General features: G+C 50.7%; 1 protein-coding gene across 6 annotated transcripts in view; it reads right to left on the minus strand.

Annotated features, from left to right (window-relative positions):
• RBM20 (RNA binding motif protein 20) overlaps positions 1-14,769 on the minus strand; it is a 169,146-nt gene that overhangs the window by 13,924 nt on the left and 140,453 nt on the right. For 4 of the 6 annotated variants that reach the window (XM_045568069.1, XM_045568068.1, XM_045568067.1 and 1 more), the window contains exons 8-11: positions 11,131-11,210; positions 8,773-9,466; positions 2,974-3,078; positions 1,267-1,909 (exon numbers count right to left, since the gene is read on the minus strand). In XM_045568069.1, coding sequence (XP_045424025.1) covers positions 1,267-1,909; positions 2,974-3,078; positions 8,773-9,466; positions 11,131-11,210 — 1,522 coding nt within the window. The remainder of the gene's footprint in view (positions 1-1,266; positions 1,910-2,973; positions 3,079-8,772; positions 9,467-11,130; positions 11,211-14,769) is intronic. The other 2 variants (XM_045568070.1, XM_045568066.1) reach the window with 1 other exon arrangement.

Consider the following 14,769-nt stretch of genomic DNA (forward strand, 5'->3'; position numbering starts at 1 on the left):
GCATGGGCTGCTGATGCCTTCGCTTGCAATGATCCACCCCTGCCCCCTGCCTTCCAATTCAGTATCATCCCAGCCCTGCAGGCAGAGGAATCACTGACGGGCAAAAATTGTGCTGACGTCCACTGAGGCTGGCACCCAAGCTTGTCAAGCAGTGTTATTAACTATGAACCCCAAACACTGGGTAAGCTAACAAGCCACTACCACCGGCACATGTTGAGACCTATACCGCAAATAAAAGACGTTCACTCAGAGTTCGGTGAAAATTTCATTCCTCCTTTATTCTTGCCTTCTCTAGACAGAGTCTGGGCCTCAGCGTTTCTCTAGCAACAAGAAGGCGGTGCATGGCAGGGTTTCCATGGAGACTCAGCTCCACGCAGGTGGAAAACAGCTCAGGTCAGCTTGACATGGAGGAAAGCCCAAGCCTCCAGGTTACCTAACAGCCCGTGCGACCCACAGGGCTCTGGGTTGAAACGCTGTTTTTAAGCCCTTCCTCTGTAATTTCTGCCCCTTGCCTCTTACTTCCACCTCTGGTACGCTGCAGGCTTTCTGCAAAGTGAATTTCCAGTTTATTTACACAGTGAGACTCTTAAAGGCTACTCTCCCTCCCTACCCCCATAGCCCTTGCCGGATCTTAGTTTCCACTTGGCAGAGAAGACGGGGCTTAGCCTATTTTAAACTCTCTCTTTCATGATGTCACAGCGTCGGGCACTGACACAACATCACCTCCAATGGAGGTGGAGGAGAGCCTGGGACAGGTCTCGTACCACTGGCAGACCCTGGAGAAAAGGGGTCTGAGGTAGTAAGAAGGGGAATGGCCGTACCCCTGGGGGAGCCCCTGTTACTCCCTATCCACTCCTGTCCTGCCTCCCACACGCCTGCCCCATCACAGAAATAACAGCCTGGGTGGTCCTCCTCCGCAGCCCGTGACAGGCCCCTTCTGATATGCTTCTGCTGATAACTAAAGCTAATTTTAGTTGTCCAAGTCCATCTGGGCTCCTGTAAATGCGGAGAAGTCTGTCCTATCTGAGTTTCTCAGAAAACACGCGGCCGCCTATCTGATTTCTTTTGCACCATTTGCCTAAAAGCTCTAACAGTTTAACCAGGCTTTTAGAGGCTTGCCTCTGTTACTAAATTACTTTCTGCACCAGCTTTGATGCAAGTTGAAACCTTCCTTATGTTCTTTCCAGCCTGCACATGCCCGTACTCTGCTAGGTGCACAGGGGTCCAATCAACCCCACCACCCAAGAGAAAAGGGGAGGTAATTACCGGGGGTCACCACTCCTTGGCAAGCCTGGCTTTGGAGGTCGGTTTCGGTGGGGGGCCTGGCTTTCTCCTCCAGGGGACTGCCTTCACAAGCCCCATCTTCGGGGGTCCCCCTGGTCTTGCAGTCATCGAGAAAGGGGCTAGGCTGCTGGGCCCTCTCGTCTGCTGGCCTGGGGGAAGACATTTGCGGGACTGCAGGGGTCGGATGAACATCTGAGCTCTCCACTCCCTTTGCCTCCTTCTCGTAGCAATCTGAATCCTCCAGGGAGAGGCCTGTCTCGCTTTCAGCTGGCTTCCGCTCAGCATCCAGATTTAGGCCAGGCATTTCCACGTCTATGTCACTGGGACAGCTCGTGGAAACAGGAGGCAGTTCTCTGGGTGATTTGAGGCTGATTTCTGCCGCCCCATTCCCAATGGCCTTGACTCCTTCGTTGGTGAAATCTAAAGTGGTTGTCACACAGGGACATATTTCTGGGCAGATATCGTCTTTCTGGTCAATGGGCACAATTTCTTCCAGCTCTGGGATGTCTGGTTCCATGATAAAGTCCTCTTCCTCCCCGACTTCATCCACTGTGACCAGCTCCTCCATGTTCGTGGGATACCAGCTCTCCCCCTCTGCCTCACTTCCACTCTCCCAATCTTGCTCCTGCGCAGAAACACAGAACGGAGGTCAGAGGGTGGCTGAGAGCATCCAAACAGAAGGCACAAACCTTGACCATAAGGACCCCTCAAACCAGAAAGATCCTGAACATTCTCGTCTCTACCTGGGAACAATAAGTGGGTAATTACTGTGCACCACTCAAGTCCCACACCACTGACTCATCCTTAAAGCGATGCTCAAAACGGCACAGGATTTGGAATAAGCCCTAATGCTTAATCCACCACGTTTTAAGTGATACAAAGAATTTCAACCCCTGGTAGATAATAGATGCTCAATAAATAGTTTTGGAATGAATGATTGAGTTATAAACTTTAAATTCTTACTGGAGCTATTTCCTTGCTTGTGGGGCATCGCTAAATGTAACTGGGGCAAAGTCCCTCACAAAATTCCCCCAAGCACCCTCTCCCAGCAAGGGTACACTTCCCTAGCCAGGGTTCCCACTAGGCCCCTCCTAGAACTTTCCTCTTGGCGTTCCCTGCAGCCCACGGACTCTGCAGACAGATTTAGGAGATCGGCTTCCCTGCCAGCGATACCCATCTCCCCTGACCGGAAAGGCATGAAGCTGGCCACGTTCCAAGGACATATCTTTTTGCTGTGGCAGCTCCAGCTCAGGAAGACTGTAACTAGGTTTTTCATTTTAAGTAAAATAAGCTTTACAAGCACAGTAGATGTCTTGTTAATCCCAGGGTCTGGGATTGCCAAGGTCGGGGCCCCAGATCGAGTACCCGAAGTAGCATCTCCCCATCCCCCAAGAGACCTGTCTATTTTGGGAGTCTGGCTCTGAAGCCTGAGTCTTTTTTTGGGCACATGTTTCTTTTAGGAGAGCAGCCAAGTTGCTGGAGAGTGAGGCAGAGCCCAGGCTTGTGGGTAAAGATCTCCTCGATAAAGATGGTCCGAAGGTCCCAAGCAAAGCCATTCCTCCAAGAAGTGCTCCAAGAGTCTCAGACATATTCCATGCAGCAGGACATCACCAGGCAGGATGGGGACTTGGTCCCTGATGGCTACAGTGCAGAGGTGGCTACACTGCCAGAATCTGAAACAAATTTTACCTTCCTTGTCCGTGTGTTTTCCGGATCAGAGGACTCTGTTTCTTTCTCCTGTCTGCCCACTGATTGGGGGCTTTCTTCCAAGCCCTCCTGTTCCTCTTTTCCAGCCTTACCAAAGGAAGAACAGAACAAACCAAATCAACAGTGAACAGGGAAAAGAGAAAAAGAATAATATTGGGCACAGGTAACAGTTGTCAGGTGTGCTTCACGTACAGTATTTCCTTTATCCTCCCAGAGCCCCTCGGAGGCAGCTGCTGTTATTCATTTTATAGATTAGAAAACTGAGGCTCAGAGTGGTTAAGTAACTTGCTCATGGTCACACAGACAAATAGAGGCAGAGAAATGTTCTTACAGTCTGATGTCTTTAGGGGGCAGAAATCCTTGGCAAACTGGGTAATTTTTTGCAGTAAGGATGAGTACAAAAGTCAACGGTGTACTGACTTGAGCAGGCAGAGTCCCTGGGGTTAACCACCATGGTGACATTTCCCCAACAGACTCATCTTGGCCATTAAAAAAATCATCCCGACCAGGTAATCACCCAGGAAGGGAGCTGTCACCCAATTAGTGCCTTCTGACCCTCTTTTGCCGTATCTCTGTCCTAGAGCTACAGCCCAAACTAGCATTCCCTTCCATTTCCTCACCCAAATTAAAGCTCCCATCATAGCACCTGTGTCTGTGAAACCGAACAGCTGGAAGCAGCTGCTTGGTTTGGAAATTAGTGCCTCTAACCAGCCTTTCACCCAGGGGTCTGCAGAACAAACCTGACCTGCTTCCTCTTTTTACATAGTCTGTGAGCTAAGAATGGATTTTACAGTTTTAAATAGTTACATTTTAAGTGAATACAGAAATGCCTACACAAAATCCTCAGTTTTGCCTCTTGGCCCACATAGGCTAAAATATTTACTATCTGGTCCTTTGCAGGAAAAGTTTGCCAACCTCCACTTGAGAAATTTCTGAGGGACATTCTCCCAGGACTTAACCTTTGGCCACCAAATCAGTGATGACTCCCAGGCTTCCTCGGGGGCAAGTTGCATTTCTCAACATTTTTGGCTGACATTAGTTCAAACTTGACTTCTAATTTCTCACAACCAGACACACCCCCTTAGCTGACAAGGAGCCAGCCGGAGCAGAAGCCCAGGGCTGACTGGTTTAACCAGTTATTACCGGACAGGGACAGACAGTTCAAATCCTCACGTCCTTTCTCTTTCCAGTGTTTAGTGTGGAATATTCCACTGCAAGTTTTGCTCAAGTCTTCTGAGCTAACCTAAGTGGATGGCAGCTATAAATACCTTTTTAGCTATTACAGCTTCTGTCAACAGGTGACCACTTTTCTTTATTTTTATCTCCCTGAATCAATTATCCGTGGCCCTCCCTTGTCAAAATAAATAATCCTTACCCTTCCCAAGTAGTTCCTGTACTTGGTCCACTCCTAAACTAACACAGTAAAGGGATACCCTCCAGTTAAAGCTGGGAGAGGCAGGGACATCCTTGCCAGCTGGGCTGGAAATCCCCCCAAACGGGGCAGACCCCTGCTCTTCCTCCCTGCAGGCAAAGGAAACAGGGTAAAGCCTTTCAGAGCTTCCTCTGCCCTGGGTCACTTCCAGATGAGAGCAGCAGCCTATGGGAACAGACCAATGCACGCAGCTGCCCACGCCAGCCCACAGACTGAGATACTAGGTGCCAAATGCTGCAAGCAAGGCTCTGCCAACCCAGGGCTTGGGCTACTGCCAAACCACCTCCGAACTGGTCTCCCACTTTTGCTCTGTACCCTCCCCCAAAATCTATTCTCCCCAAGGCAATCAAGAATGCTCATCCCAAAATGCAAAAACTATCACATCCTTACTGTACTTTCTTGCTTAAATATTTCATTTGCTTCTCCCTGCACTTAGGATAAGACAAACATCTTTCACCTGCCTACAAGGCCCTGTGTGGTGATGTCCCTGGTGGCAAATCAGCCTCACGTCCTGTTACTCTGCGCCCCAGCTCTCCCTGCTCCAGCCGCACTGGAGCCACGCACAGGCCCTTGCATGTGCCAGTCCCTCCATCTGCTCGCCTTCCTGTTCACTCAGTAAATAGGACCACTCACCACTCTTCCCAATCGCAACAGTCACACCCTAACCCAGGGACGCCTCGGATTCACTGCAGGCACTCCGGGCACTGTAAACCTCCATCTCCTTAGCACTCAGCGCCCACGCTCCTCTGTTCATCTGAGAAATCACTGCATCAGCATGTTTCTCCCCTAGACCGTGAGCTCCAGGAGACTGGGGTCGTCTCAATGTCACGCACAACTGTAGCCCCGGTGCTAGGTGCCCCACTGATACTGGTCAATAAAAGAATGAAATTGGTAGAAGCCGGCGGGGGTAATAACAAGTTTGCACCTGCCTCCCCACACACTTGGGTCTCGGCTGGGCTCTGCACCGAGTGTAAGTGGTTTCTCTATTTCTTCCTCTTATGGATTGGTTACACTAACGGTTACATTCTGGGGGCCGCTGGGCTGCATCTGGCCCACAGACATGTCTTAGTCTACCCTGGACTGTGTCCTAGGGCACACATTCCACATGGCAGCTGCAGAATGGAGCTGAGTGGAGGCTGGTGACAGGCACCACTTCCTCCGTCTGCCAGGGTCCATCCTGCTCACCTGGCTCCACTTGGACCTGCTTGCCTTCCCTTCCCTAGGTGTCTGGGTCTGTAACCTTGGTCCCCCCTTCCAGTAACATGGAGGAGTGTTTCCTTCCCATGTTTTCCTTATTCGTGACTTGATTTCTTTCCTTCTCCTCCTGGTCCTGTGGTCAGGGCTAGGGCTCATGTACGGCCTTGGCCCCTCGTGATCACTAAGCAGACACACACTGACTTCTCCACCATAGACACTTTCTCCAGAGATCTCAGAGGGTTTTTAATGAGCACAAGCTCATTAATGTGCTACAACAACCTTGTGATCACGCCCATTTTACAAACAAGAAAATTGAGGCAGAGAAGAACAGGGTGTGACCGGGTTCTCAGAAGCCAGGCCTTTGCCCCGAGAGTTTGTGTTCAGTCATTCATTCCTTCAACAGATCCTTACTGAACGCCCACTCTGCACCAAGCCCTCCTCTAGGGACTGGGGACAGAGCAGCGGACAAAACTTCCTGCCGTGTGGAGGCTGGGAGAGCAGGCAAGGGGGAGGAGTGGGTTGGGGTGTGGAGACTGCACGCAGTGCCAGGGACAAACGTGTGGAGAATGAGGCCGTGAGTGAGTCCTCTGGGGACCCCGCAGCAGGGGAACACGTGTAAGGCCCTGTGCATGGGAGGTGCCTGGTGTATGAGGACAGCAAGGCCCCCGTCCTCAGCCTGCTGCCTTCTTCTTCCCAAATTCAGTCGCCACCTGCTATCTGACTCTGGGGACAGCCCAATGGGGATCTAGGTTTTTCTCAAGCTCATAACACAGAGTTTAAGAACAGCACGAAGAGCTCTTTGTTCTGGGGTTACTCCAGCACAGAGTCGGGCTGCCCGGCTCCAAACGCACAGAAACAATCTGTGGGGACCCCAGCAGGTCCCCGCTGACCCTGCTCTAGGGCTGTCAGAGGCAAAACCACCTGGAGGGACAGAATTGAGGGGACACCCATGGGGCTTTCTGAGAATCCTTTTCCATCGGGGGCTCTCAGGATGACCCACAGTGTGTGTCACCTTAACACACTGACTGCCACACTAGAAAAAAAATTTTTCCCTGGGGCCACAGTGTTTTATTATGAAAAGAGAATAAAAACTTTGAAAACAAAATGATCCTTTCTAATGTAATGAACAATTTGTTATTTTTTATTGTTTTCCGTGCATGAGTTATATGCAACTCGCACGGTGCTACAATTTTTTCACTGCATGCCAGTTGAGTTGTATGTGACTCACGGCATACTTATTGAATTTGTTTCAGAGAATTGAGTCTTCATGGGCTTCACGAGGCATCAGGCTCAAAACTAGCGTGAGTTAAATACAACTCACATGGCAGTTAATTTGTTAAGCGAGCAATATTATAGACAGATGACAGCGGCGCAGATAAACAGGAGGGGAAATGAAGTTACCAAAGAAGAGTCTCAGGAGTGTGGGCAGGTTGAGAAGGGGAAGTCTCCCCCCTTGGCCTTGGGGGACAGAGGGCGGCAGACTGACAGTGCACATTCAAGTCTCAGCTTGAGCCCCTGCCAACTCTTGCTTTCTGCCCTTCCATGCCTTTCCTTGAGACACTGAACCATCACCAGCACCTTGGTCACCTCCAAGCAAATACACTTTTCTAAGTGGTTTACTAGGTCCTCCAGATCCAGTTCAAGCGCTCAGGACGGCACCCAAGGTCTTTCACGGGCCCACCCCACCCACTTCCCTAATCTCATCTCTCTCCTGCGCTCCCCACTACCCACCCCAAACCAGTTGGGAAAAATTGTGGCAGACTTTGTAATGGGAGAAAAGATTACTAGTGTCCTTTTGGAGGAATGCTGGGCGTCCGTCTAGCACATCCTTCCAGGGTATCTGATTCTATAGGGGCTTGCATCTTTCATTACCTTGACTTTACTTTTTAAAAACATTATCCTTTAATCTGTCCTAAAGATGCAGCCACATGGAATATTTCCACGTTTTTCAAGACAGTCTGTCTTTTTCACTTTCGCCCTTGCTGTTGCTTCCACGGAGAATCCCAAACTGCTTGTTTCCCATTTTCAATACCCAGCTGAAATGTCACCTCCCTCTCTGCAGCTCTCCTCTCACTGTGTAGAGTTCATAATTGCCCACAGAGCAGTTCACCGGCTGTAAGTTCCCATTGTATGCAAATTATTTTATAGGTCTCTTCTGACCATTAGGCCTCGGTCTCTGCCACAACATGGACCATGTCCTATTCACCTTTGGACCCCCTGGACCTAGCACAACACCTGGCAAAGCGGCACTCCACCCATGCACGTGGGACTGAATACTGAAGTAGTAGCCAGAATGACTCTTCAGTGTTCATGGAGTGGAGAATTGGGCTCGTTATTTAGACTTAGTAATTATCACCAACTCTTGGGTCAGGATGATTAGAGGATATTTGTAGAGGATTTAAAAAATTAGGTTCCTTAAGGAGACGCCCAAACCTCTACTATCCCACCTCTACTTAAATTCAGGAGGCTCCAGCAAAAAGGAAGAGTAAGCCAAGTTAGAACATAAACCTGGTACCAGAGTCCACCTTGTGACCCTTCGTGAACTGAAGAAATGCAGCGAGTCTTAGCCTTTCAGATGATAAGGTGAAGGTGCCGGCCAATCGCCATTCATTTTTGTTAAAGTGGAGGTGAAACACCCCAAGCCCAGGGCACCCAGTATAATTTCGTGGATGGCTGCTTCTTCCCCACCCCTCACTGGAGCTCCAGGATTGGTGGATGCTTTTTTGGCAGGAGAGAGAACGGAGTGGACCAAAGATCTAATCTCCCTTGGCAGACTCTGTGCGTGCAAACACCTTGGGGCCATTCCCCCACGGACAAACAGGACGACAGAAGGCCATTCCATTGTGTGCCCCTCTAACTTCTAGTAAGGGCAAGAAGGGGCCATGGAATTTGGCACCAGAACGCCTAGGTATGATTCTGTCTCTGCCATTTCCTGACTGTGTCCCTTGGGCAAATAATGTTAAATTCTCTGTGCTTCAGTTTCCTCATAGGGTTGCAGAGAGGATTAAATGACTTAATTGAAATAAAGTGTCTAGCACAGTGCCTGGCACAGAGTAAACAGTGGATAAATGTTCCTTCATTCAGTAAATGTTCACCATCATTATATTATTATTTAATATTCTTCTTCTTCTTTGGGACCTGCCTCACCTTACCTGGGGAAGAGATTGCATCATTACCTCATTCTCTGCCATTTTTCTTTCTTTTCTATCATCAGCTCCTTCTTGGTCTCTATCAGGTCTCTTGGTTTTATTTTTCTCACTCTGCTTGGACTTGGCGCCCTCAGGGGCCCTAGTGACCTTTGGCCCCAGCCCGTCTTCCTTGCCTGAGTCGTCGGGAAGGGGCTGTCTGCTTTCCCGCAGCCTGGCCTCATCTTTCCTCCTGGACTTCCCCGGGGCGTCCTGCTGCTGCTTCGGGTACTTGTCCGACTTGGCTTTGAGCTCCTTCCGGTAGTAGCTGTCCTCCCGGATTTTGTAGCTGGACGCAGAGTGCAGCGGGTTGGGGGACCCAGACCTCGGGTACCTTTCCCGGTGCCCCCTCCCTCCTTCGAGCCGCTCGTCCAACTCGGCCTTGTCCAGTTGCCGGGGATGGTGTTTGCGATCATGTGCCCAGGGCTCCGTCCTGTCCCTCTTGTCATCTCCATTCTCCCTCCGGGGGGCTGTGTCCCAGTCCTCCTCCCTCCTGGCGTAGGGGGAGTGCTCCCACGAGTCCCGGCCGTTGCCCCAGTCAGCCCGGGAGGGGCCCGGAGGACTGTGGGAAGAGCTGCAGGAGGTGAAGCTCGGAGTATGGGACCGTGGGGAGAGGGACCGGCTCACTGGGCTGCGGGACCGTGGCCTTTCTGGGCCATACCTGTAGGGGGGCCAAGGGGTAGGGTTTAGAAGCTGCGTGAAGCACACCCCACCCACCCAGACGTAGGTGCACGATCTCTCCTGTACACACACTGCATGTGTAACTGTGTGCACGCTTAACTCACAACTGTCCAGAACCACACATAGGGTGGCCCAGGAGGATGCTTTGTTCTCACTCCTGGCTTCTATGCAGGGCATTTTTCCCTAAGCCTGGTATTGGCCACCCTCTGCCCCTTTGCTCATTCTGCTCCTGGGAACCAGGAGGAATAGAATAGCTGGGTGGCTTTGGCTCAGCCCCGTATTTCCTTCTCTTGGAAGTGGGCTGTGCTCAGGGACCAGGCCTCTGACCCTCCTCCTGGGGGGGTGTGGGGTCAGGGACAGCCTGTGGGTAAGGCTGCCTCACCCCGGGGTGCACTCAGTGGCCTCTCTCAGAATCGGGTCATCCCTTGGCTTCCACTGTTCTCATTTATTTCTCATCTCAATTTGTTCAGCTCCTTGGCAGAGAAGAAGGATGCTAATTATTGGGAAGGGCGGGCTCAGAGATTCCAGTAACAAAGATTTAGGAAGGCATTTTGGGTTGGAAGAGACTCTGGGACTCTGACCTACTCCTGTCTGAGATGAAGAAAGTGAAACTCAGAAAAAGACCCCACCCTGCGGTTCAGAGCAAGACTCCTAATCCCCTCCACTCTGACGCAGAGCGCAGGTGGCATGGTGTGGCTTTACATACATCTTTAAAAAAACCCAATAACCACAATTTTTTAAAGAAAACAGACACATAAAAAATACAAATCCCAAGCCTGAACAGTTACACACAAAGACAAACACACACAAATACGCATATACTTGAAGGCTGTTTGGTTATCAGGCAGGTCAACTGAGTCATATATTCGGCAATCTTGAAAAATGAGCATTTTCCATTTGCTCCCCAATACAGAAAAACAACCCTCACTGACCCGGGGCCACCCTGATGTGTCTCGCTAGGGCTGCCTTGACATCCTGGGGGAAGCAGCCTCTAGAGTGAGGTTAGAGCGCCCCCTGCGGCAGCCCTGGGTAAGAACCACGGATGTGCGGCCGGGTGCCCGCCCGCTCCTGCTGCTTCCACCTTGTTCCTCCTCCACCGGAACTGTCTTTGCAGGGCAGTGACAGTGGTCAACGCGGAGCCCCAGCTTGGCCTGGCCACAGACTTCAGTTGGAAGACATGGGTTGAAAAACTGAATGTATGCAATGTTCAGAGTGACTGTTCAAGTAACTGGGTTTTTTGGTTTTTTTTGGACCATCAACATTTTTTTCCCTACAACTCTATTCAGCTCATGAATATTCAAGACCTGGCTCTAAACGCAAGCCACGCGCACATGTGCACATAGACTTTGAGAGCGCAGACTTGCCCCAAAGGGGCAAATACTAACAGACCCTTTCCTTTCTCTCTTTCCAACAAAGGAGGAGCAGCTGAGGGGAAGCCCAGAGTCTCGCGTGTTCCTAAGGTTAACCTGAGCAGCACTTCTGGACGGGACAGGTGCTTTTCGTGGGGAACTTGGGCCCAGAGGCAGATGGATGGGGCAGGATCAAGGGCAGGGCACAGTGTGACTCAAATCCCCCTAAGAATGAGAAACAGGAGTGTGTTTCAACGGCCCAGAACCTGCCCTGAGACTTGGGCCCAGACCTCACCTGTCTGCTTCCCGGAACATGTCCCTCTCCCTCTGGGAATGGATGTCCTGGATGATGGCAGCCACGTTCTTCCCGGGTTTCTAGCAAAGTCAGAGAGATCACCATCAGGTCAGAGGTGGCCTCGCAAACACCAGAGCGAAGCAGCTCTGACTTGGGTGGTTCATCGCCCATCCTTTGTGGGGAAGGAAAAAAAGTGTAATCCGAGGGATGAGGAGCATGAGTATAATGCTGAACAGGTAAGGCTGGCCGGTCCAGAGGACACTGAGTGGTCCATCGAGCTGGGGACGGGAGGAGCCTGGTGTTCATGTCCATACGCTGGGGACAAGCAGCATTGGCTTATAATACCCAAGTTCCACCTCTACCCGCGTAAAAAAAAAAAAAATATTTAAAACACGAAAAGAAGGGAGGGAGGAGAGGGGGAAAGAAAGGAAGGAAAAAGGAAGGCAGGCATTGTAAACTTGGACAGATTTGAAGATCATTGAATGCAGCCTCCACATTTTATATGTGAGGAAACTGAGACCCAGAGAGGTTGAGGCAGAATCTCTGCCCTGCACAGCTCCAGGGTCACCAGCCACATTGTGTCCCATGCAGATGGTGACCCCTGGAGTTGTGCTGGGTTAAGGGACACATTCACGGTCACAGAGGTAGTTAAAAGAATCAGGACCAGCCGACAGGCATTTTAACTCCAAGTTCCTCTCCACACCCCACACCTCCGTCAACACCTTACTCCAGTGTGTTCACCCACAGGGTCAGCTGGTGCTCAAAGTCCACCTGTGAGCTGGGCAGCAGAGGCTGGGAGTCACGTTTCACACCTGAGAATGGTGGGCACCCAGCGGCTTCACCCTGTCCAGAGGTCATTACGTGGTGGCTGTGCCAAGATAGGACCAACCCTCACCCCCAAATCCCAACCAAAGTCCTTTCCTAAACCCAGAATGGACACAGAATAACAAAAAAGTAAATAATAAATGATTACGAAAAGAAATTCAGGAACACAAAGACAGGGCAGGGGTATCTTCTAAAAGACTATGCAGAATTCAGAATTCATCCATTCAATAAACATGTATTGAGCAGGGTGAATTTTATGGTATGTGAATTATATTGCAATAAAGCTGATTTTTAATAAACAATTCCAGAAACCCTCAGTCTGTAATGTCAACTCTTGATAGAGTTTTATTAAGACATTGAATCAATGGCTCTTTTAGCCTTGATTTTTTCCCCACGTCATTTACAAAGAATCATGAAATCTTAAGGGTCACACAAACACTAGAGATCTCATTGCACAGACAGGATCCAGCGGGGACTAGACTGGTCTGAGCGCTCCGAGTGGCTTGTCTGCTTATCTGTCACCGTTGAGTTGAGTGTTGGCCTGGGAAGAGCACAGAGGAAAGGCCAGAATGAAGAAGGAGCTGCCTGCAGCTTCAGGGTGCAAGGTCAGGGCTGGGACACAGATATGAAATGTTCAAGCCTAGCTGCAGATGCAAAAGTAATGAAAGTCAGAGAGGAGGCTATGACTCCTACCCCTGTGCTTGGGGGGAGTCGGTGGTCAAGAAGCCAGACAATCCCCTGTTCAAGAAAAGGCCCAGGAACTTAGCACTGGGCAGGATGCCCACCCAAAAAGGCACCTTGCAACTTTGGCAAATGGCCCTTACGTCAAACTGGAGCTATAGAGGTGGACCCTCTATAAGCCACCTACAAGTAACCAGATCACTCAAGACTTGCACTGGCAACCAGCACCTCAACTGCTTATCTTGGACCACAAGCAGCGACCCAAGGCCAAGCCAAGGATGTTGGGCAGAGAAGAAAGCTGCTGCTTCCACCCCACCACCCTGCTTCAGACCACCAGGCCTCTAGCCAGGGTTGTTCATCACTCCACTGGGGTAGAAGGTGGCTTATGTGGAAGTGACTACACCATGATAGTGGATCTCACTGAGTGGTCTTCTTCCTGCCTGCACACCTTGGGCCACACAATGGAATCCAGCCACTGTATCATCAAGGGAAAGGCAGGCTGGGGTGGCTGGTCCCGCCGCAGCACAGCCTCCACGCAGGCCAGCATGGAAAGCTCGTGCGAGCCACCGGACCAAGTCTATGTGTTGAGATTTGCTGTCACCCAGGAGACCACGTCCTGGGTCCCCAACCTGTGGCTTGCATTGCCAAGCTGGAATAAGTAGAGGCTAAAGAATATCTCCCCACACTGGGATAAATGTACCATGGCAACTGTTTAGAACATAAAAATAAAAATTCCCCAAGGAGGTTGGATGTGGACTTTCTGTTGTAAAAAGAATCCCCAAGGTCCCAGTTTTCTTCTGCTTTTCTGGAACCTCACATCCTCCTGACTGTTCCTTCCAGCGCAGGCCCTGGAAAGCCCAGGTTGGGAGGAGGATGGCCTTGGCGGGGAGCGGCCGAGGTTTTGCAGATTACCCAGGGCGAGTGGGGGTGGGAGCAGGGCAGGCCAGTGTCAGAGGCAGAGGCACTCCTGAGCTCTCGGTCCCTTCTGCACCTTGGACATCACAGACAACACCCCCAGGCCCTTCCCCTTTGGTGAGGGACAGAGCAGGCCAATCAGATACCACAGATGGAAACCTCCTCTAGTGACCCATGCAGTCCCCTGGGTCAAAGAGGTACAGTTAGAGTGCTCTCTGGGGGGCTAAAAGGGTCTCTTGGCTTAAATGTTCCCCTGCCCCTTATTTTCCCAAGCACAGACCCTCCTCCTGCGGTCACTCCCAGCCCAGTGCCCTCGGCAGTTACTTCTATTCAGATCCTGGGTCCCCAGTGAGGGGGCCCCAGGTCATTGATCTTCATACAGGCAGCAGCAGCACAGAGCCTGGCATGGGACAGGTGCTCCACAATGCCTGTTCTAAGGTGACCGGCTGGAGGGATGCGGCTGCAGGGAATGAATATGACAGTTTGCGGCGAATACTACATTGGGCTAGTGACCACAGGCACTACGACCCTTCTGAGGACCAGAGGGGTCAGTCCTGCTGTTTTAAGTGATAACTGCAAATTGTCTGGCGCTCTCGGGAACAACTGCCAGCTGCCATCTGAGAATGGGACAGAAGTGGACAAAGATTTTCAAATAATAGAATTGACTTCTCAAAGGCCCAAGAAAATCCTTTCAACCTTCCTCTTGGGCCGTGGTTACAGTGTAAAGGAGGCAGGTGAAACAAAGCTATAATCATCTCAGAAAAATGGAAATGGGAGAGAATAGAGTAGGTCTATGGTAAAATTTTGGGAACTTTTTATTGTAGAAAATTCTAAACATACACAAAAGTAGAGAGAATGGTATATCAAACCCCCAAGAATCCATTACTCATCTTCAACGATTCTCACCAATCCTGTTGCATCTGTACTCCCCACCCTCTCTCCCCACCCCCTAGGTTATTTTGAAGCAAGTCCCAGATGTCATATCTTTTCATCCATTCTAGGATGACACTGATGTAGCTCAAAAACCCCACAGGGGACCATCCACAATGGTCACGGTCAACACGTGACACAGGGGTGAGATTCCAAGTCCCTGTGCAGCCCTAAGAAAGTGCTGGCACACTCAGGGGAGGGACCACGACTTGGAATCTCGACCCGGGAAGAGCATCTCCAGCTCTGCCCCCAACTGCTGGGTCACCCAGGGTCAGGGCTTGTTGTCTG

This window comes from Lemur catta, chromosome 14, assembly GCF_020740605.2.
Source record: "Lemur catta isolate mLemCat1 chromosome 14, mLemCat1.pri, whole genome shotgun sequence".
NCBI classification, from domain to species: Eukaryota; Metazoa; Chordata; class Mammalia; order Primates; family Lemuridae; genus Lemur; species Lemur catta.